General features: G+C 37.5%; 1 protein-coding gene across 2 annotated transcripts in view; it reads left to right on the forward strand.

Moving 5' to 3' along the window:
* LOC126235834 (CBY1-interacting BAR domain-containing protein 1) overlaps positions 1-22,668 on the forward strand; it is a 211,854-nt gene that overhangs the window by 91,782 nt on the left and 97,404 nt on the right. For both annotated transcript variants that reach the window (XM_049944691.1, XM_049944690.1), the window contains exon 4: positions 3,160-3,340. In XM_049944691.1, coding sequence (XP_049800648.1) covers positions 3,160-3,340 — 181 coding nt within the window. The remainder of the gene's footprint in view (positions 1-3,159; positions 3,341-22,668) is intronic.

Below are 22,668 nucleotides of genomic sequence, written 5' to 3' on the forward strand. Positions count from 1 at the left end.
TTTCAATACTAACAGTTTTGGCTAACTTTAGTAATGCTTAGCAGACTGAATTTAATTTACTGCTTATGCTACTGATTGATCTGCCCATGTTAATTTATCACTGAGGTGAAGTCTCAGAAATTTTACAGAAAGCTTTGTTCTCACTGATTTTTTGCATTAACTCTGTATGGTTTTTTTTAAAATTGTTTTTAAAGCTCACAGTGCTTGCAGAACAATGTGTAGCTTCTTCCAGATCCAGCCCCTTCATTAAAATATTCATGTTATCCACAATTAGGGTGACCTTCTGTTGGAGTTTATCAGGTAGGTCATTAATATATACTAAGAACAGTAGCGGCCCTAGATCACTTTCCTGATGCTTGCTGTTTAGGGTCTTCCCCACCTCTGAGTAGTATATATTATTGTCATCATCTAATTTTTCTACTTTTTGACACCTTGTTGTAAATGACACCAAAGTTACCTTTGATTGTAAAAGTTGTTTATTTTAGCTGTGTGGTCATTATAAGGTAGTATAGTGTAAAACATAAAAATTAAAAAAAAACATAGAGTGTACATATAGAATGGTGCTAACTTGACAAAAAATCCTAAGTAGTTCTGGTCTTATGTTAAATCAGTAAATGGATTGAAGCCATCTGTCCAGACACACTGTGACCATAATGGCATTGAAAATGAAAAGGCTGAAATACTAAATGTCATTTTTCAAAACTGTTTCACAGAGGAAGATCACACTGTAATTTCTCCTCTATATCACTGCATGAATGAGAAAATGACAAATATTGAAATAAGTTGCCAAGGGATAGAAAAGCAATTGAAATCACTCACCAGAGGAAAAATCACTGGACCTGATGTCTTGATATCAGTTCGATTATATGCAGAGTATGCAAATAAACTTGCCTTTTTGCTAGCAGCAGTGTTCCATATGTATATAGAGGAGAGAAGCATTCCTAACGATTGGAAAAAAGCATAAGTCATTCCCATTTTCAAGAAGGGATGTCGAATAGATGCACAAATTATAGGCCTATATCTCTTATGCCAGTCTGTTGTAGAATTTTGGAACATGTTTTATGCTCATGTACTGTGGCTTTTCTGGAGACCGAAACTCTCCTCTGTAGGAACCTCCAGGGGTTTTGAGAACAATGACTGTGTGAAACCCACCAGCTTACTTTGTTCATTCACAACAACCAGAAAGCAGTAGATATGGATGTCCAGGCAGATACTACATACCTTGACTTCCAGAAGGCATTTGATACAGGTCTCACTGCCACCTAATTGACAAAATATGAGGTATGGAATATCAGACTGACTGAGTGATTGGACTGAAGAATTTCAAGTAAATAGAATACAGCATGTCAGTCAGAATGGGGAGAATTTTTCAGATGTAAAAGTAACTTCAGGCATGCCCCAGGGAGTGTTTTAGGACCATTAATTTTCATGATATATATATAAATGACCTAATACATAATGTTAGAAGTTCCATGAGGCTTTTTGCAGATGATGCTCTTGTATACAGGAACGTTGTGATGCTAGAAAACTGTAGCAAAATGGAGGAAGACCTACAGAGAATTCATGCTTGGTACTGGGAGTGGCAGTTGACCCTCAGCATAAACAAATGAAACATATTTTGAATACATAGACAGAAGGATCCATTAATCTATGATTACAAAACTGCAGAACAATCACTGGAAGCAGCTCCTTCCATAAAATATGCAGGAGTATGTGTACAGAGTGATATGAAGTGGAATGATCACATAAAAGTAATTGCAGGTAAGGCAGGTACCAGACTGAGATTCATTGGAAGAATTTCCAGGAAATGTAGTCCGTCAACGAAGGAAGTAGCTTACAAAATACCCATTCGACCAGTACTAGAATATTGCTCATCAGTTTGGGATCCATTCCAGATAGGGCTGATACAGTAAATAGAGAAGATCCAAAGAAGAACAGATGTTTTGTTATAGGGTCATTAAGTAAACACAAAAGGGTCATGGAGATGGTCAGTCAACTTCAGTGACAGGCACTGCAAGAGAGCCATTCTGTACTGTGGTATGGTCTACTCTTAAAATTCTAAGAGCATACATTCCTAGAAGAGTCAACTAATATATTATTTCCTCCTAAGCATATCACACAAAAAGACCATTAAGATAAAATTAGAGATTCGAGCCCAAACTGAGGCTTACCAACAGAAGTTCTTTGTGCAAACCATATGTGACTAAATCAAGAAAGGTGTAAATTACACTGGTAACCAAAGTACCCCATGCCACACACCTTAAAGTGGCTTGTGGAGTGTAGATGTAGATGTAGATGCCGTGTACAAGGCAATTATAAAATATTATAAAAAATTTAAAAATAACACATTACTTACATTGTGCATTAGCATATGTCAGTATCTAAAACTCTTCTGACACGTATACATGTCACAAATTTTGCTTGCAACAGTTCTGTTCAGAAATTCTCCCCCCTCTTCATGCTGACATGGAAGGAATGTTAAGCCCAGACACATTCTTTCAGTTTTGTGAACATTGGTTTAACGTTTTGGTACCCAAAGTGCACAAAACGCAGTAACCTAACCTTTCTGTGACTCTTAAAAAGGGTTGTCCTTGAAACCTGAGACACGTGTTCAGACAGTTCAGAAACTGAAAATGAACATCTCGGTTGCACAATTTCATCAACATGTTGCACAAGTTCATGTCATATCTGCTGTCATCATGCACATTTGTGTCACCAGCCATGAATTTTCTTCACCATTTCCTTACAACAGCATCACCCATCCCCATACATGTGACCCAGTAGATGAAGAATCTTGATGGCCTCGACTCCTTCTGCTTACAGGAAGCAAATCATAGAACATACCTCACAAATGATGGGAGACAGCAACACAGTCCATTTCAGTAGCTTGCTACTTACACACTGACCAACAAAACAGAGAGCTGACTGGTGCTACATGACCAACGAAGTCTCTTTTCCAACCACATAAGTGCCACAAAGCTACAAGTGTTTCTTTATTTATAATAAGAAGTTGGATTTTAATTTATGAATAGCCCTCGTACTTAATATTCACAAATTTTAGTTTGTTGTAAGTGTTTCTGAGGTCCAGAAAATCATCACAGAATGTATATTTCTTGAAGTTTTTATCTTTATGAGTAATTTGTTACTATTTATCCATAGAGATGCCAAGGTCAAACGCCTGGAAAAGAAAGTAGTTGAAGAACTGTCAGCATATGATGGAATATGCAAACATGCAAAAGAAACTGTGAAGAATTCACTTTCTGTCAGAGATCGAGAACTAGCAAGAAGAAAACAATTAGATCGTGTAAGGGAGAGAAATCCACACAATAGACAACAGATTGTATCCTTTCTAAGCAAAATACTTCAAGCCAAGACACACTAGAAATAAGTATTGTCATTATGTATGTGATAACAATGAAAACTCAAGGAATTTGACAGTTGATTATAATCAGAAGCTATTCTGTTGCACATTCACTCCAGAGTCTTTAGATTCTGACATTTTAAAGAAGGAGGAAGATAGGAATAGAAAGCTATAGCCCAGAATACATACACATAGGAAAGTATTGTTACAAATTTTGAGAATCCTTTTACTCTGATTCCAGGATGGAAATGTCATTATGGGAGCTTTGGTTTGGGAGTCTTTTTGCTGTAACTACGGGATAGAAAAGTAATTATTGGAGCTTCAGTTCTTGGAGTCCTTGCCTTCTTTGGTGCTAAATCTAAAGTATGTGAAAGAAAAAAGTGGGAAAATAAAATACTGGCTAGTTGCAAACTTTAAATGAAAGTGTCTCCTCACGATGTGAAGACACTGAGGAGTAGCTGGGTGTATAAGTAAGAACTGGACCATGAACTCAGTTTTCTCTCTCTCTCTCTCTCTCTCTCTCTCTCTCTCCTCCAACCCACCACCCTCACCCCCCCCCCCCCCCCACCCCACTCCCCACACACATAACGCACAAAATGTCCCCATCATCTGAAAAGTTTTATTTATTATTTATTTATTTATTTATTTATTCATCCATAAACAAATTTCTTTGTATGGATGACTTCATTATACATATAAATTCATAATATATATATATATGTATATTACACACACAATTTATCATTGAATTACATAATGCAGAAGAACCTGCTTCAATCAAAAGAAATAGATCACAAGACTCCTCTAATACTTGTATGGGTAAATTACAGTCTAGAATGTCCACTTTATAATAGATTAACCTGATTATTTATTTACACCAGTTTTATTCTGCATGAATTCTCTAATCAAGTAAAAACTATTTTTTAATAAATGTTCTTTAAGAAATGCTTTAAATTTACAGAGTTCCTTTGTGTTTTTGATTTCTTTTGGCAATTTATTGTATATCTTGACACCTTGGTAAAACATAGCAGCTGTTTGCTAAATATTGCTCAATATTTTTGTGAATAAAAACTGTAGTTTGCAAGATATATTCAATTGGGATTGTCAGAATACCCCATTTTTTAAATAGTTCACTGCAGTGTGCTCTTTTGTGACTCTTACTCATTATTCTGATAGCTCGTTTTTGCAATCTGAACACATATTTCACATTTTGGGCATTTGCACCCCAGAATGTTATGCCGTAACTTATTATAGAATGCATGTGTGCAAAGTATGTCATTGTCTGGCATGAAATATTGCACACAGTGACTAATATTCGTAAGGCATAGCATGCTGTGCTAATTTTTTTCCCAAGCATCCTAATATGTTCATCCCAATTTTAATTGTTGATCAACATACATACCCAAAAATTTTGTGCTGGCTACACACTCTATGGTTTCATTTTGAACTTTAAGTTTTCTCATATTCGTTTTTTTTCTTTATATAGAAGTTTATGTTATTGTCTTTTTCACGTTAACGGTTACTTTGTTGTTATTTGACCAGTTGTGAACTGCCGTAAGTGCCTTTTCAGCTTTTACATTTAACATTTATAGTGTCCTGTCTGTAATTATTATATTGCTGTCATCAGCAAATAACACTGTTTCACCTTGCGTTACCCACTGTGGGAAGTCATTAATATAAATAAGAAGTAGTACTGGACCTAACACATTCCCTTGAGGTACTCCAATGTTCAAATATTCTTCATTTGAAAGATGTTTCACTAAATAATTTGAGCTACTTGAAATCTGAGATATTTCCACACTCTGCTCTCTGTTCGCAAGGTAAGATCTAAACCATTTATTTACAACCCCCCTGATTCCTAGTGCTTCAAGTTTACCTAGCAGTATTTCATGGTCAACTGTATCAAATGCTTTACTGAGATGTAGGAAAATGCCTGTTACTTGTTCTCCTTTATCTAGGGCTTCTAGAACCACTCTCGTAAATTTTTCTATAGCTGCTTCTGTTCCCTTTCCAGTCCTGAAACCAAACTCTTCTCTGCATAGGAGTTGGTATTTATTTATGTAGTCCATAAGTCTGTTTTTCATAATAGTTTCCATTATATTTGAAAAAGAAGACAGCAATGAAACTGGTCTGTAATTCTCTATATTTTCTGTGTCACCTTTTTTGCCTATGGGAAGAATTTTTGTGTGCTTTAGATAATTAGGGAAGCAACCTGACGAGAATGGCTCATTTATAATGTCTGCTAAGGGTTCTTTTATGCTGCTAATGCAGTCTTTTAGTATACACATTGGAACTTCATCTAAACCTGTGGATGATTTACTCTTGAATTTATGTACAATGCTACTGATTTCCTCTCCATTGGTGGGTAGCAGTAGCATTGTGTGAGATACATAGTTCTTTGCCATTGTGTGTTGTGTTTTAGGAAGCTTTTCTTGCAGTTTTGTTGCTATATTACTAAAGTAGTTGTTTATAAAGTTTGCCAGGTGCTTAGGACTATCTATTAAGCTACCTTTATTTCTAATTTTTATGTTCATCTGCTTTGATTTTAAGTCACCTGTTTCTTGTTTTACTATATTCCAAATGGCTCTGCTGTTATTGTTTGAGTTCTGTATGGTCTTTTCATTTAGGATTCTCTTTGCTTCCTGCAACAGTTTTCTGTATATCTTCTTGTAGCTGAAAAAAAACTATAAGAAGGCTCAGTCACTCATATCATTTTTGATAGCCCTCAAATATTTGAGTGTTTCAGAGGGTTTTCTGATACCTTTTGTTACCTAAGTCTTCCTACTAGATCCCCCAACAGAATGTACTACTTTAGGAAATGTTTTCTCAAATTTTAACTTGACTATATTCATGAATTTGTTGAATTTTTCATTCACATGTGTTTCTGAGTATACTTCTGACGATGTCTGGCCAGTCATCTGTGTTGCAAATTCACAGCTTTTTGATTTAGAAACAACACTTCTGTAGCTAAGCAGTTTTGCTTGTAACTTTGTAGATATTTTAAGTTTTGCCCTTTGACCAAAGTGATCTGATATCCCAAGGTTTTTTAACAGTTACTTCACAGCATTTATGGTTAATATCTGTTAGAAAATGGTCAATTATTGAAGATGAGTGTTTGGTTACTCTTGTGGCATTTGTTACCTGTTGTAAGATACCATTACTGTACAAGATATTCAATAACCTGGTGCTGACTTCAGCCATTTTCAGCATATTGATATTTAAATCTCCACAAATAATAATATGTACTTTAGTATTACATATTATGTCCAACACTTGTATTAATTTAGTGAAAAAGGTTTCGACATCACCATTAGGAGACCTATATAAACACAGTATATACAATTTTTAAGGGTATTTTGTTCTTTTAACTCTACTACTGAAAGTTCAAAAAGTTTTTCTTCACTCAAAGAAATCATATCACTCCTAACTTTGAACTTCAGTCCTTTTTTCACATAAATACATGAGCCCCCACCCCTATTTAATGTTCTGCTATAATAACATGCTAATTCATAAGAAGGTAAAACTGTGTATTCAGTTTCAGATCTTTTGCACCAGTGTTTAGAAATGCGGACTATCAAGCTAGCTATGGCTTCTAGTTCAATTTCTAACTGTTGTACATTCTGGTGAAATATTGTTAAATAATATAGTTACTTATCTTGGGCGCTTCTTCTTCCTTCCTCCTATTAAAAAATCCTTTAGATGTGAAGGAGGCACAGATCTTCTTTTGTTCACACTACTACACGATAGACCTTCTACTGTTGCTGCTGCTGTAGCTGTTGCTTCCTGACCTGTTTGTGGTAATGACACTGCTTCCATCACCACTGTTTTCGTATGTTCACTTCACTGCATCCTGGATCTTCTGTTACTACTGGTTTTGCATTCCTTGTTGTTACTGCTGTTGTAGTAGCTGTTGATGCTGACACTGATTCCTCTTCTGCCATTGTTATCAAAGCTGCTCCATTTGCAACTGTTTCTTCTGTGGCATCTAAATCCTCAATATCTTCAATGGCCAGTTGCTGTTTGAATGTTTGAGTGGAATGTCTTCTGTCTGGATGTTCCGTTGCCTCCAGTGGAATTGGGTCATGTATTTCACTGTTTATGGAAATAGTTTTCATTAACTCCCCAAGCTTTTTACATAAATAGGACTTGCCTTTCTTGTTTAAGTGCATTCCATGTTTTGTGAAGCACATTCTTTCCAAATCAGCTGTATGAAGAAAGAAAACATTGTCCATGGATCTGCAGATTTTTTGGTAGATCCTGTTGGCTTTCTGGATTTCTTTATTTACACAGGACCGTTCTGGTAGATCATGCCTATGAATTAACCCTATAACAATAAGATTTTGATTTTTTATTCTGTTTAGTACTGTCTTTAATGTTCGAGTAGCTTCTCTTAGCTCGTTTTTATAGATATCATTTGCACCACCAAATATTACTATGTACTGATTTTGCCATGTGTGATTACTATTAGATTAGATTAATACTAGTTCCATGGATCATGAATACGATATTTCGTAATGATGTGGAACGAGTCAAATTTTCGAATACATGACAAAATTAAGTTAATTTAACAACATAATTATATCTAAAAACACAGATGATGTGACTTACCGAACGAAAGTGCTGGCAGGTCGATAGACACACAAACAAACACAAACATACACACGAAATTCAAGCTTTCGCAACAAACTGTCGCCTCATCAGGAAAGAGGGAAGGAGAGGGAAAGACAAAAGGATGTGGGTTTTAAGGGAGAGGGTAAGCAGTCATTCCAATCCCGGGAGCAGAAAGACTTACCTTAGGGGGAAAAAGGACAGGTATACACTCGCACACACACATATCCATCCGCACATACACAGTCTGTGGTGTCTGTGTCTGTGTCTGTGGTGTCTGTGTCTGTGCGGATGGATATGTGTGTGTGTGCGAGTGTATACCTGTCCTTTTTTCCCCCTAAGGTAAGTCTTTCCGCTCCCGGGATTGGAATGACTCCTTACCCTCTCCCTTAAAACCCACATCCTTTTGTCTTGCCCTCTCCTTCCCTCTTTCCTGATGAGGCAACAGTTTGTTGCGAAAGCTTGAATTTCGTGTGTATGTTTGTGTTTGTTTATGTGTCTATCGACCTGCCAGCACTTTCGTTCGGTAAGCCACATCATCTGTGTTTTGAGATATATTTTTCCCACGTGGAATGTTTCCCTCTATTATATTCATAACAACATAATTAAGTTAATATAACAACTTTCTTTTTGTTTTTTGTTTTTTTTAATAATTTTTTTTTCTTTATTTTCTTAATTTATATCTAAAAATTCCTCTATGGAGTAGAAGGAGTTGTCATTCAGAAAATCTTTTAATTTCTTCTTAAATACTTGTTGGTTATCTGTCAGACTTTTGATACTATTTGGTAAGTGACCAAAGACTTTAGTGGCATTATAATTCACCCCTTTCTGTGCCAAAGTTAGATTTAATCTTGAATAGTGAATATCATCCTTTCTCCTAATATTGTAGTTATGCACATTGCTATTACTTTTGAATTGGGTTTGGTTGTTAGTAACAAATTTCCTAAGAGAGTATATATACTGAGAAGCTCCTGTGAATATCCCTAGATCCTTAAATAAATGTCTGCAGGATGATCTTGGGTGGACTCCAGCTATTATTCTGATTACTCACTTTTGTGCAATAAATACTTTATTCCTCAGTGATGAATTACCCCAAAATATGATGCCATATGAAAGCAATGAGTGAAAATAGGCGTAGTAAGCTAATTTACTAAGATGTTTGTCACCAAAATTTGCAATGACCATTATTGCATAAGTAGCTGAACCAAACGTTTCAGCAGATCATCAATATGTTTCTTCCAGTTTAATCTCTCATCAATGGACACACCTAAAAATTTTGAATATTCTACCTTAGGTATATGCTTCTGATTAAGGTCTATATTTATTAATGGCGTCATACCATTTACTGTACGGAACTGTATGTACTGTGTCTTATCAAAATTCAGTGAGAGTCCATTTACAAGGAACCACTTAGTAATTTTCTGAAAGACATTATTGACAATTTCATTAGTTAATTCTTGTTTGTCAGGTGTGATTACTATACTTGTATCATCAGCAAAGAGAACTAACTTTGCCTCTTCATGAATATAGAATGGCAAGTCATTAATATACAGGGTGTTACAAAAAGGTACGGCCAAACTTTCAGGAAACATTCCTCACACACAAATAAAGAAAAGATGTTATGTGGACATGTGTCCGGAAATGCTTAATTTCCATGTTAGAGCTCATTTTTGTTTCGTCAGTATGTTCTTCCACCAACGCTCAATGGAACACGTTATCATGATTTTGTACGGGATACTCTACCTGTGCTGCTAGAACATGTGCCTTTACAAGTACGACACAACATGTGGTTCATGCATGATGGAGCTCCTGCACATTTCAGTTGAAGTGTTCGTACGCTTCTGAACAACAGATTCGGTGACCGATGGATTGGTAGAGGCGGACCAATTCCATGGCCTCCATGCTCTCCTGACCTCAACCCTCTTGACTTTCATTTATGGGGGCATTTGAAAGCTCTTGTCTACGCAACCCTGGTACCAAATGTAGAGATTCTTCGTGCTCGTATTGTGGACGGCTGTGATACAATACGCCATTCTCCAGGGCTGCATCAGCGCATCAGGGGTTCCATGCGACGGAGGGTGGATGCATGTATCCTCGCTAACGGAGGACATTTTGAACATTTCCTGTAACAAAGTGTTTGAAGTCATGCTGGTACATTCTGTTGCTGTGTGTTTCCATTCCATGAGTAATGTGATTTGAAGAGAAGTAATAAAATGAGCTCTAACATGGAAAGTAAGCATTTCCGGACACATGTCCACATAACATATTTTCTTTCTTTGTGTGTGACGAATGTTTCCTGAAAGTTTGGCCATACCTTTTTGTAACACCCTGTATATTAAGAACAACAAAGGACCCAAGACCGACCCTTGTGGAACCCCATTCTTAATAGTTCCCCAGTTCGAGGAATGTGCTGATCTTTGCATATTATGAGAACTATAATTACAGACTTTTAAAATTTCTTTTATACAGGCACCTGGTTTGATGAAACCTATAGCTCTGAGTCAATTCTGATATTGTATTTTTTCTGCTAACCATCTTCCATTACTATCTGAATATAAGACAACATCTCTTGTTTTATTCCCTACAATGTTTTGTGTTAATTGATTTCTATTACCATGCGTTTCACATCCAAATGGTCGTTTGATATGTCCTTTTGCACAATCCTGACAGGGAAAATCGGGTATTCCATCATTCACTATATCACGATTTGCCACCTCGAGAATTTCATTGTCTTTGTTTAAGCAATTTACTTTGAGCTTTTCTGGTTTAAATAGTTTGTGTTACCTGAACCGCAGTAGATATATACTTTTGAGTCAGTTTCTTCACAAGTTTCTGATAAAAGTTGTACCATGTGATTCAACATTTCAGCATATGCTGTAATTGCTGCAAGGTCCTGTTGCAGCACGTCTATCACGTTGACTTCCAAACCATTACCACATTTTTGTACTGCTGTCTCGCGACCAGCGTGGTATTTTTCACAATCACAAGATATGTTTTCTAGTTCCAGTCAAATGAAACATGATGCATGATACCATCTGTGTGTTGCTGAACATAGCCTAATACCTTTTGATACAAAATCACCACACATACAACATTCAGCTGACACTAAATAGTCACAATTTATAGTAAGATGTGCTATAATATTATTTCTCGTCGCCATGTTGTGTTCACTTTCTTCCTTATTCTATCAATTGCTGTACCTTAGTTATGGATTTTGTATCAGTGACTTCTTCTATAATGATTTATAATTTCACACACAAACACTTTTTGCAGCTTGTTTTCGACAGTAACACTTGGGAGATATTTCGATTCCTGTTTCCTCAGTAACTGATCGGAGATGCAGAAACAACACACATTGTCTCTTTTGCATTGTTTATCTTGTTTACGTATATTTCTTCCTGTGGTTCTTTATAACAGGAAAAGAAAGCACTTCCTGGCACACTCATTATTAAATTGGATGTTACATTCGTACTGAGCTGTTTTCTTTTCTCAAACACTTCCCTCCAATCACAGTTCAAGGCTCCATTTGGAAGGCAGTGGATTTGCAACAACAAAACCCCCAAAAAAGTAACAACCTCACATAGTTACAACTATCAGCCATGCAAAAAAGAACTTGTATGAATGATGTCCAATACTGTGCAAATCCTCTCCACCCAAAGACAGCCACGCTCTGCTACCAAAATGGTCCACAGCTGCTATGTGAGGTTGTCTAGGAGGGGGAGGACTAGGCCCAAGTAAGGGTTGAACATCATCTGTGACCAAAATATTTATTGAACACTGTGCTTGAAGATCCAATGAAACCAATGTAGTAGCTAGCTAACTAGGAGCTAGGCACGTAAGTAAGAAGTGGACCATGAACTCAGCTTGTTCTTGCTGTCTCTATCTATCTCTGTTTCCATCCCCCCCCCCCTTCCCCCCATGGTCTTACTGCCATTGAACATAACCTTTCACAATGTCCTTCAGACTCAAAATCCACTACCTCATTCCTCATATGCCTAACTAACTTTATCCTAACACACAACTACTTCTCCTTTGAAGGGAAGGTATACAAACAAATCCATGGTGCAGCCATGGGCACCTGCATGGTGCCTTCCTATGCCAACCTTTTTATGGGCCATCTAGAGGAAATATTCCTTGCCTCCCAAAGCACCAAATCCCTAGTCTGGTTCAGATTCATCGATGATACATTCATGATCTGGACTCTGGTCCAAGACACCCCATCTTCATTCCTTCACAACCTCAACATCTCTCCCAATCCTTTCCACCTGGTCCTCCTCAACTCAGTGTGCCACCTTCCTAGACGTCGACCACCTTCTCTCTGATGGTTCCATCCGCACCTGTGTTTACATTAAATCCATCAATCACCAATAGAACCTGCCTTTCGACAGCTGTCATTTGTTTCGACCAAAAAATTTCTCCCATACAGCCTGGCCACCCAGGGATGGTCTGTCTACAGTGACAAGAACTCCCTTGACCAGTATGCTGAAGGTTTCAGCAAGGCCTACACAGATAGGTACTATCCCACAGACCTAGTCCACAAACAGATCTGCCATGCCATTTCCCCTACATCCCAATTCTCCCACCAACCCCAAGAACCAGCCACAAAGGAGTGTCCCCTTCCTCACCCAATACTACCCTGGACTGGAACAACTGGACCATATCCTTTGTCAGGGCTTTGATTACCTACCATCATGCCCTGAAATGAGGAATATCCTGCCTGAGATACTTCCACCCCTCCGAAAGTGATGTTCCATCACCCATACAACCTCCACAGCTTCCTAGTCCATCCCTATGCGACTCCCAATTCCAACCCCTCGCCTTAAGGATCATATCACTGTGGAAGTCCCGGGTGCAAGACCTGCCAAAGTCACCCACACAGCACTTCCTATTCCAGTCCTACCACAGGTTTATCTTACCACATGAGGGGCAAGTCAACTTACCAGGTCTACTGCAATCATTGCACAACTTGTTATTTTGGTATGACTACCAACCAGCTGCCCACCAGGATGAATGGCCACCACCAAACTATGGCCAAGAGCAAAGTAGACCACCTTGTGGCATACCATGCAGCTGAACATAACATTCTTGATTTCAATGGCTTCTTCACTATGCAAGCCACCTGGATCCTCCCCTACACCACCAGCTTTTCTGAACAGTGCATTTGGGAGTTATCATTATAACATATTCTCTGCTCTTGTAATTATCCCAGCCTCAACCTGAGGTAACATATTGTCCCCACACCCTCCTAACAACAGCTTCCAATCCCTCTCTCCTGTCATATTTTCCCCATTCTCTTCTACCATCCTCTTTCCTCTTTGTTTGCTGCCCTCTCCCAATGCACCCTCCCCCCCCCCCCCTATCTTTCCCCGCTCCTCTCCTTTTACACTCCTTTTTCCCCCTACTTCCCTGCCCCACAGCCTCTTGACACAGTGCCTGTTGGCATGCTAGCCCCTGCCCACTCTGCCAGACAGCATTTGTATTTCTCCCAACCCGTACACTACTATCCCTTCCCCTTCCCCACCTCCTCCAGATTGCTGCTTGCATCCCACATGATAGTTGCATTCCGGCCCGAGATACTGGAGGTGGTGGTCATATGTGCACAAGGTGCGCTTGCTTGTGTGTATGAATGGTGTGTGGTTCTCTTTTGCTGATGTAGGCTGTGATCAAAAGCTCTATGTAAGTGTCTTTTAATTGTGCTGTCTGCTGCTTAACATGCCTTCTTTATGGTAAGTAGCAATCTGTCTTTTCCTACATAGTTAATACAAACGAAACATCATGTAAACATGAAGATATATTTGCACTGAGTTGTCCAATATCTGATATGCTGTACTGTATATGTAAGATTTACTGGACCAGATAAATACAAATATAAAAATAAGTATAAATTTATTAAAAACAAAGATTCCAGGACTTACCAAACGGGAAAGCGCTGGTAGATAGACACAATAAAAAAACCCACACACAAAATTTCAAGCTTTCGCAACCAACCAACGGTTGCTTCGTCAGGAAAGAGGGAAGGAGAGGGAAAGACGAAAGGATGTGGATTTTAAGGGAGAGGGTAATGTCTGCTTGTGTCTGTATATGTGTGGATGGATATATGTGTGTGTGTGCAAGTGTATACCTGTCCTTTTTTCCCCCTAAGGTAAGTCTTTCCGCTCCCAGGATTGGAATGACTCCTTACCCTCTCCCTTAAAACCCACATCCTTTCGTCTTTCCCTCTCCTTCCCTCTTTCCTGACGAAGCAACCGTTGGTTGCGAAAGCTTGAAATTTTGTGTGTGTGTTTGTGTGTTTTATTATTGTGTCTATCTACCAGTGCTTTCCCGTTTGGTAAGTCATGGAATCTTTGTTTTTAATATATTTTTCCCATGTGGAATGTTTCTTTCTATTTTATTAATAAGTATAAATTTATTTATTTATCCTTTGGCAAAGTACGTTGTATAGATGAAGATATATTTTCATTTCTTGCACCAACAGGTACATGGTTTTTACTGTCTACTGTTTAACATCTACGCCCAAGAACCATGGACCTTGCCATTGGTGGGGAGGCTTGCGTGCCTCAGCGATACAGATGGCCATACCATAGGTGCAACCATGACGGTGGGGTATCTGTTGAGAGGCCAGACAAACGTGTGGTACCTGAAGAGGGGCAGCAGCCTTTTCAGTAGTTGCAGGGGCAACAGTCTGGATGATTAACTGATTTGACCCTGTAACACTAATCAAAATGGCCTTGCTGTGCTGGTACTGCGAACGGCTGAAAGCAAGGGGAAACTACAGCTGTAATTTTTCTCGAGGGCATGCAGCTTTACTGTATGGTTAAATGATGATGGCGTCCTCTTGCGTACAATATTCTGGAGGTAAAATAGTCTCCGATTCGGATCTCTGGGTGGGGTCTACTCAAGAGGACGTTGTTATCAGGAGAAAGAAAACTACGGATCGGAGCATGGAATGTCAGATCTCTTAATTGGGCAGGTAGGTTAGAAAATTTAAAAAGGGAAATGGATAGGTTAAAGTTAGATATAGTGGGAATTAGTATAGTTCGGTGGCAGGAGGAACAAGACGTTTGGTCAGGTCAATACAGGGTTATAAATACAAAATCAAATAGGGGTAATGCAGGAGCAGGTTTAATAATGAATAAAAAAATAGGAGTGCGAGTAAGCTACTACAAACAGCCTAGTGAACGTATTATTGTGGCCAAGACAGACACGAAGCCCATGCCTACTACAGTAGTACAAGTTTATATGCCAACTAGCTCTGCAGATGATGAAGAAATCGATGAAATGTATGATGAGATAAAAGAAATTATTCAGGTAGTGAAGGGAGATGAACATTTAATAGTCATGGGTGACTGGAATTCAAGAGTAGGAAAAGGGAGAGAAGAAAACAGAGTAGGTGAATATGGATTGGGGGTAAGAATTTTGCACAGAGCATAACTTAATTATAGTTAATACTTGGTTCAAGAATTATGAAAGAAGGTTGTATACATGGAAGAAGCCTGGAGATACTAGAAGGTATCAGATAGATTTGTATTTGTATTTATTTATTTATCCTGTGGATCACATATTGTACAAAGTACACATGATATAGGACAAGTCATTTTTCTTAACAAATATGTAGTTTGGAGAAAAAAAAATAGGCAATGGACAGCCATTTAAAAAATGTACACAAAATTGTTCATTGATGAATATAGTAACTTCACATACAGAGAATACAAACAATTTACATGGGGAACTAAGAAACATGTAGGCAATGTAGTGCTACTTTAAATTTACACAAATAATCACTGAGATTACAGAATAGTGAAAATGTCAACTGGAAACACAACAGAAGGACAATGTCATTTAAAAACTACATTAAACATGAAATTAACATTGAGATTTCACAGACAATTAAGTTTTAATACTTATAGAATGTGTAGTTGTACAGCCAAAAGCGAGTTGAAAAATTTTGGGAAGTGAAACTGAAACATGGTTGTGTATAGTAGAAATTAGGTTATTATTTTGCCTACAGAATGTTTTACTCTAATCACAGTATTTTACAAAGGAACTTTATAATTTTTCATTTCCAGGAATTCTTGTACTGAATAGAAACAGTGCTTTGTCAGAAATGCCTTTAGTTTATTTTTAAATATTGGATCTGGAGCAGTTTTTATTTGTTTTGGAATTTTATTGTGTAATACGACACCCAGATGAGTTATATATTTTTGGTATGATGATGTCCTTGAAAAAATTTGATGGATATTAGATTGCCCTCTGGTATAATGAGCGTGTATATCATTGTTTTGGATTAATTTGCCTGTTCTTGAGAGGTATTCCCTGGTGAATAGGATTGTTTCTTGAATGAATAGGGATGGGATGCTTAGAACATTAAGTTTTATAAATTGACATTTACAGGATTCCAGCTTTTTGAGGCCACAGATTATCCTCAGTGCTCTTTTTTGTAGTTTAAATATATTTGTGCTGTGAGTTGAATTTCCCCAAAAGGTGATTCCATAGCGGAGCAATGAGTGGAACTGCGCATGGTATGCTTGCATTAATGTGGATTTACTTGCAGTAGATTTTAGTATTCTTAGTCCATAGCACAATGATGAGAGTTTCTTTGATACGTTGTTTATATGTGTGTCCCATTTTAAATTTTGTTGGAGCCATAGACCCAAAATTTTTGTTGCATTTACATTTTCAATTTTATCATTATTTAACTTTACTTGGATAGTTTTTTGACTGGATGTGGGAATTAGATGGAAGTTGATACATACAGTTTTCCCACTATTAACAATTAGGCCATTTTTGTTAAACCACTCAGAAAGTTTTTCCATAGAGTTATCAGATATTGTCTGAAGGGATTCAGGGCTAGATCCAGTCAACACTATGCTTGTATCATCAGCAAACAGGATAGTTTTTTGTGGGCTCATACATTCAACAAGATCATCTATGTAAATGAGGAAAAGTAATGGCCCTAGAACAGAACCCTGGGGAACACCATAGCTTATTGTTCTTTCCTCCGAGAGGAAAACTGTGTTATTTATTTTATTCTGTACATTAATACCGCATTGAAGTGATACCTTCTGTCTGCGGTTTTGTAGGTAAGAGCATAGCCAGTTGTGAACCACACCTCTTATTCCTCTTCTTTCCAATTTAGCAAGCAGTATTTTATGATCTAGTACGTCAACGGCTTTAGAGAGATCTAAGAAGATACCTACAGCTATATTATGTTGGTCAATTGATTTCAGTATGTGGTCCAACAGTTCAAAAATTGCTGTCTGGGTGGATAAAGATTTACTAAAACCATGTTGTTGAATGCTGATTGGTGCGTGGTTTTTTATGAAATTTATAAGCCTGTCATAAAAAAGTTTTTCCAGGATTTTTGAAAAGATGCTTAATATGGATAATGGTCTATAATTGGATACTAAATCAGGGGAACCTTTCTTTAGTAATGGTGAGACTTTAGCTATTTTGAGAGCATCTGGAAAAATGCCAGTTTTTAATGATTGGTTGTAGATGGTTGATAATGGCTTTACTATATGGGGAGCGCACACCTTTAATATGAGGTCAGGTATTTCATCATAGCCACTAGAGATTTTATTGCGTAACAATTTTATTATGTTCATAATTTCATCAGGGTTTGTTTCACAAACAAACATTGTAGCATTAGTGCTGTTTGACGTATTGGTGGAATTGAAGAACGATACCTTTCAGTTTGCCTGAATGAGATCTTCTGCTAGTGAGGTGAAATATTCATGGAACTTGTTTACAACTGTGTATGGATCTGTGACCCTAGAATCAGTAAGTGTTAGAGAAATGTTTTCCTTTTTAGGTGTTGAACTACAAGTTTCTTTTTTAATAACTTTCCACATAGCTTTTATTTTGTTTGAAGAGTTTCTTATGAAATTGTCATTCCATAAAAGTTTTGCCTGTCTAATCACTCTAAGATAATTTTTTTTTGTAGGCTTTACAATAGTCAGAAAATTCTTCAGTGACTATGTATTTTCTGGAGCAATATTGGAGAAATCTGTTTCTGTCACTAGAAATTTTGATTCCTTTTGTTACCCACGACATTCTATTTTGATTGCTTGAAGTTTTTGTTTCAAAAGGAAATGCTGTATTAAAGTAATAAAGGAAGGTGTTATGGAAGCTTAAGAACATACTGTATTATCAACAGTTGTTTGCATGTAAACACTGTCCCAATTTTCCTTAGCTAATAGGAAGTTAAAAATCCTAATATTGCCATCTGAAAAGTTTCTTCTTTGAAATACTTTTTTGTGGCTGATTTTACTATTTTCCATGTCAACACTCAGTAGCTGAGCATCATGGTCACTGTATCCCATGCTCAGTACTTCGCCAGTGAATTTGTAACCAGTATCTGTTATGAAGATTTGATCAATTATTGAATCAGTATGCTATGTTGATCTTGTTGGAGAGTGTATTGTGGGGATCATATTAAAGGATTTGGTCATGTTTAACAAATCAAGTTTAGCATTACTGTTTTTTGATAAATCAATGTTAAAATCGCCACAAAGTATTATTCTCATATTTAATGAGCTGACACTATTCAGCAGAACTTCTAATTTGGTCATAAAATTTGGAATATTACTACTTGGTGCTCTGTATACATTTATAATTATATAGTTTAGTTCAGGCAGCTTAACCATAGAAAGCTCAAATTCCTTATCTTCAGATAATGCAATCTGTTCATTTAGGCCTACCTCACTGAATTTTATCTGGTCCTTTACAAATATAGCAGTACCGCCATGTGTGGAGAAATTCCTACAATAGAAGCTTGTTAATGAGTACCTTGGAATAGAGGTTGACTGAATTTCTTCTTTAGACAGCCAGTGTTCGGTAATACATATTACATCTGGATTTATTTGAGACTGAAGTAACACTTCCAGCATTTGAATCTTATTTCTGAATGACTGGACATTATGGTGTAATACAAGAAATGATGGACTTTGTGACTTTTCAGTTAAGGGTTTAATTAATTTATTTTCTAAAGGTATTTCTGACACAGCACTTACCCTAAAAAATTGGCCGAGATTTTATTTTTGTGTGTGGCTTCTTGCACGCAATTTTCGGTAGCAGAGATGGTTTTGAGTGGTTGACACAGTTCTGCTTCCATCAAAGCTTCTGTTTTTTGCCTAAACCATTTTGTAATTTGTGGTTGTTTGGCGATCTTGATACTTGGGGCTGATTTCTTCAGGATATGATTTCGGAGTTTTTCTACTATTTGGTCTTTTCCTAACATATTTAAATGTAGTCCATGAGCTGTATGAAATCTTCTTCCTAAATTGTATGTATCAATCATCTCTATGTTATGAAATGTAGAACATATTTCTGATATCAGTTTGTTTGCAGTGCAAATTTCTTGGTTGACACAGGACCAGGAAGGCAAATCATAACGATGAGGAATGTTAACAACGAGTACATTTGTATGTAATAGGTTGTTTAAGCATTCCTTCATTTCTTTTGCAAACCCTTTTGTTTCATTCCTATATATATCGTTTGAACCACCTAGAAGCATGACAATATCACAATTACTTAAGTGAGATACGTCAGTAGAGTTTGTTAGTTTATTTACCTCACAAAACTGTGCTCCTGGCTTCACAAAACCTGTTACCATTAAATTACATTTATCTTTCAATAGCGCTGAAATTCCATGTCCATGACTGTCACCAAGCACACAAATTTTTGTGTTTATCACAGTTTTGGGGCTAGAAGGTTTTGAAACGTGTTTTTGCTGTGTAGATATATTCTGTTTTTGCACATTTGGTAACCTTTTTTGATAACTATGAACCTGTGTTAACTTTGCGGTCTTGGGAGCAAATTTATTGTATGCAGCAGAAGTTTGTTTTTCACAATGACCATCGTTTTGTAGTAGGATATCGAATTTGTTTTTTTGAGCTATTACTGAAGAGGAAACACTATTTACGATATCTGCACACTTTTTTTTACGCGGACTCTGTTGTGTAGGTTCCACATTTTGCTTAATAACAGGCTTTTCTTTCAGATGGTGCACGATTTGATCTTTTGTAGATAAGCCTACCGTTTTTTGGAACACGGCAGGAGAATTTATTACTAAAGATGACGAAATGATTGCGCTATGGTTAGCGTTACCTGTACACCCAGAATGTGTTGGAAAACTTGAAATGGCGATGGAATCATCGGTTACTGTGTACACTTTATTTCTGTCAAATTCACTTACGCCCTGCTCGGCGGTTTTTAGTTTTTCATGATCATTTTCAAGACATTTGAGTCTATCAGCTAACACTCTGTTTTCTGCCAAGGATCTGCACACAATTTCTTGCAACGAATGAATAGTTTCAACTAGTTTTGCTTTGTCAGGATGGACTTCACATGTTACACACTTACATTTTGATTTGGATGATTTTTCACTGCAGGTTTTTTGCGTAGCACTAGACTTGAAACTTTGCGAAGCACTTTTGTTGATCATCTTCTGCTATTGATGCCAGATAACATTTGAAAATTCGAAATAACTGGAGGCACAAATTCACTAAACTTCTCAATCGCCGCCATCATTCTAACTTTCTAACTTATATAATGGTAAGACAGAGATTTAGGAACCAGATTTTAAATTGTAAGACATTTCCAGGGGCAGATGTGGACTCTGACCACAATCTATTGGTTATGAAGTGTGGATTAAAACTGAAGAAACTGCAAAAAGGTGGGAATTTAAGGTGATGGGACCTGGATAAACTGACTAAACCAGAGGTTGTACAGAGTTTCAGGGAGAGCCTAAGGGAACAATTGACATGAATGGGGGAAAGAAATACAGTAGAAGACGAATGGCTAGCTCTGAGGGATGAAGTAGTGAAGGCAGCAGAGGATCAAGTAGGTAAAAAGATGAGGGTTAGTAGAAAGCCTTGGGTAACAGAAGACATATTGAATTTAATTGATGAAAGGAGAAAATATAAAACTGCAGTAGATGAAGTGGGCAAAAAGGAATACAAACATCTCAAAAATTAGATCGACAGGAAGTGAAAAATGGCTAAGCAGGGATGGCTAGAGGACAAATGTAAGGATGTAAAGGCTTATCTCACTAGGGGTAAGATAGATACTGCCTACAGGAAAATTAAAGAGACCTTTGGAGAAAAGAGAGCCACTCGTATGAATATCACGAGCTCAGATGGAAACCCAGTTCTAAGCAAAGAAGGGAAAGCAGAAAGGTGCAAGGAGTATATAGAGGGACTATACAAGGGTGATGTACTTGAGGACAATATTACGGAAATGGAAGAGGATGTAGATGAAGATGAAATAGGAGATACTATACTGCGTGGAGAGTTTGACAGAGCACTGAAAGACCTGAGACAAAACAAGGCCCCAGGAATAGACAACATTCCATAAGAACTACTGACAGCCTTGGGAGAGCCAGTCCTGACAAAACTCTACCATCTGGTGAGCAAGATGTATGAGACAGGCGAAATACCCTCACACTTCAAGAAGAATACAATAATTCCAATCTCAAAGAAAGCAGGTATTGACAGATGTGAACATTACCGAACTATCAGTTTAATAAGTCACAGCTGCTAAATACTAACTCAAATTCTTTACAGACAAATGGAAAAACTCGTAGTAGCCGACCTCGGGGAAGATCAGTTTGGATTCCGTAGAAATGTTGGAACACGTGAGGCAATACTGACCTTATGACTTATCTTAGAAGAAAGATTAAGGAAAGGCAAACCTATGTTTCTAGCATTTGTAGACTTAGAGAAAGCTTTTGACAATGTTGACTGGAATACTCTCTTTCAGATTCTGAAGGTAGCAGGGGTAAAATACAGGGAGCGAAAGGCTATTTACAATTTGTACAGAAATCAGATGGCAGTTATAACAGTCGAGGGGCATGAAAGGGAAGCAGTGGTTGGGAAGGGAGTGAGACAGGGTTGTAGACGCTCCCCAATGTTATTCAATCTGTATATTGAGCAAGCAGTAAAGGAAACAAAAGAAAAATTCGGAGTAGGTATTAAAACCCATGGAGAAGAAATAAAAACGTTGAGGTTCGCTGATGACATTGTAATTCTGTCAGAGACAGCAATGGACTTGGAAGAGCAATTGAACAGAATGGACAGTGTCTTGAAAGGAGGATATACGATGATCATCAACAAAAGCAAAACAAGGATAATGGAATGTAGTCGAATTAAGTCAGGTGATGCTGAGGGAATTAGATTAGGAAATGAGACACTTAAAGTAGTAAAGGTGTTTTGCTATTTGGGGAGCAAAATAAGTGATGATGGTCGAAGTAGAGAGGATATAAAATGTAGACTGGCAATGGCAAGGAAAGCGTTTCTGAAGAAGAGAAATTTGTTAACATCGAGTATAGATTTAAGTGTCAGGAAGTCATTTCTGAAAGTATTTGTATGGAGTGTAGCCATGTATGGAAGTGAAACATGGACAATAAATAGTTTGGACAAGAAGAGAATAGAAGCTTTTAAAATGTGGTGCTACAAAAGAATGTTGAAGATTAGGTTGGTAGATCACGTAACTAATGAGGAGGTATTGAATAGGATTGGGGAGAAGAGAAGTTTGTGGCACAACTTGACTAAAAGAAGGGATCGGTTGGTAGGACATGTCCTGAGGCATCAAGGGATCACAAATTTAGCATTGGAGGGCAGTGTGGAGGGTAAAAATAGTAGAGGGAGACCAACAGATGGATACACTAAGCAGATTCAGAAGGATGTAGGTTGCAGTAG

The sequence above is a fragment of the Schistocerca nitens genome, chromosome 2 (genome assembly GCF_023898315.1).
Source record: "Schistocerca nitens isolate TAMUIC-IGC-003100 chromosome 2, iqSchNite1.1, whole genome shotgun sequence".
Lineage (NCBI taxonomy): Eukaryota > Metazoa > Arthropoda > Insecta > Orthoptera > Acrididae > Schistocerca > Schistocerca nitens.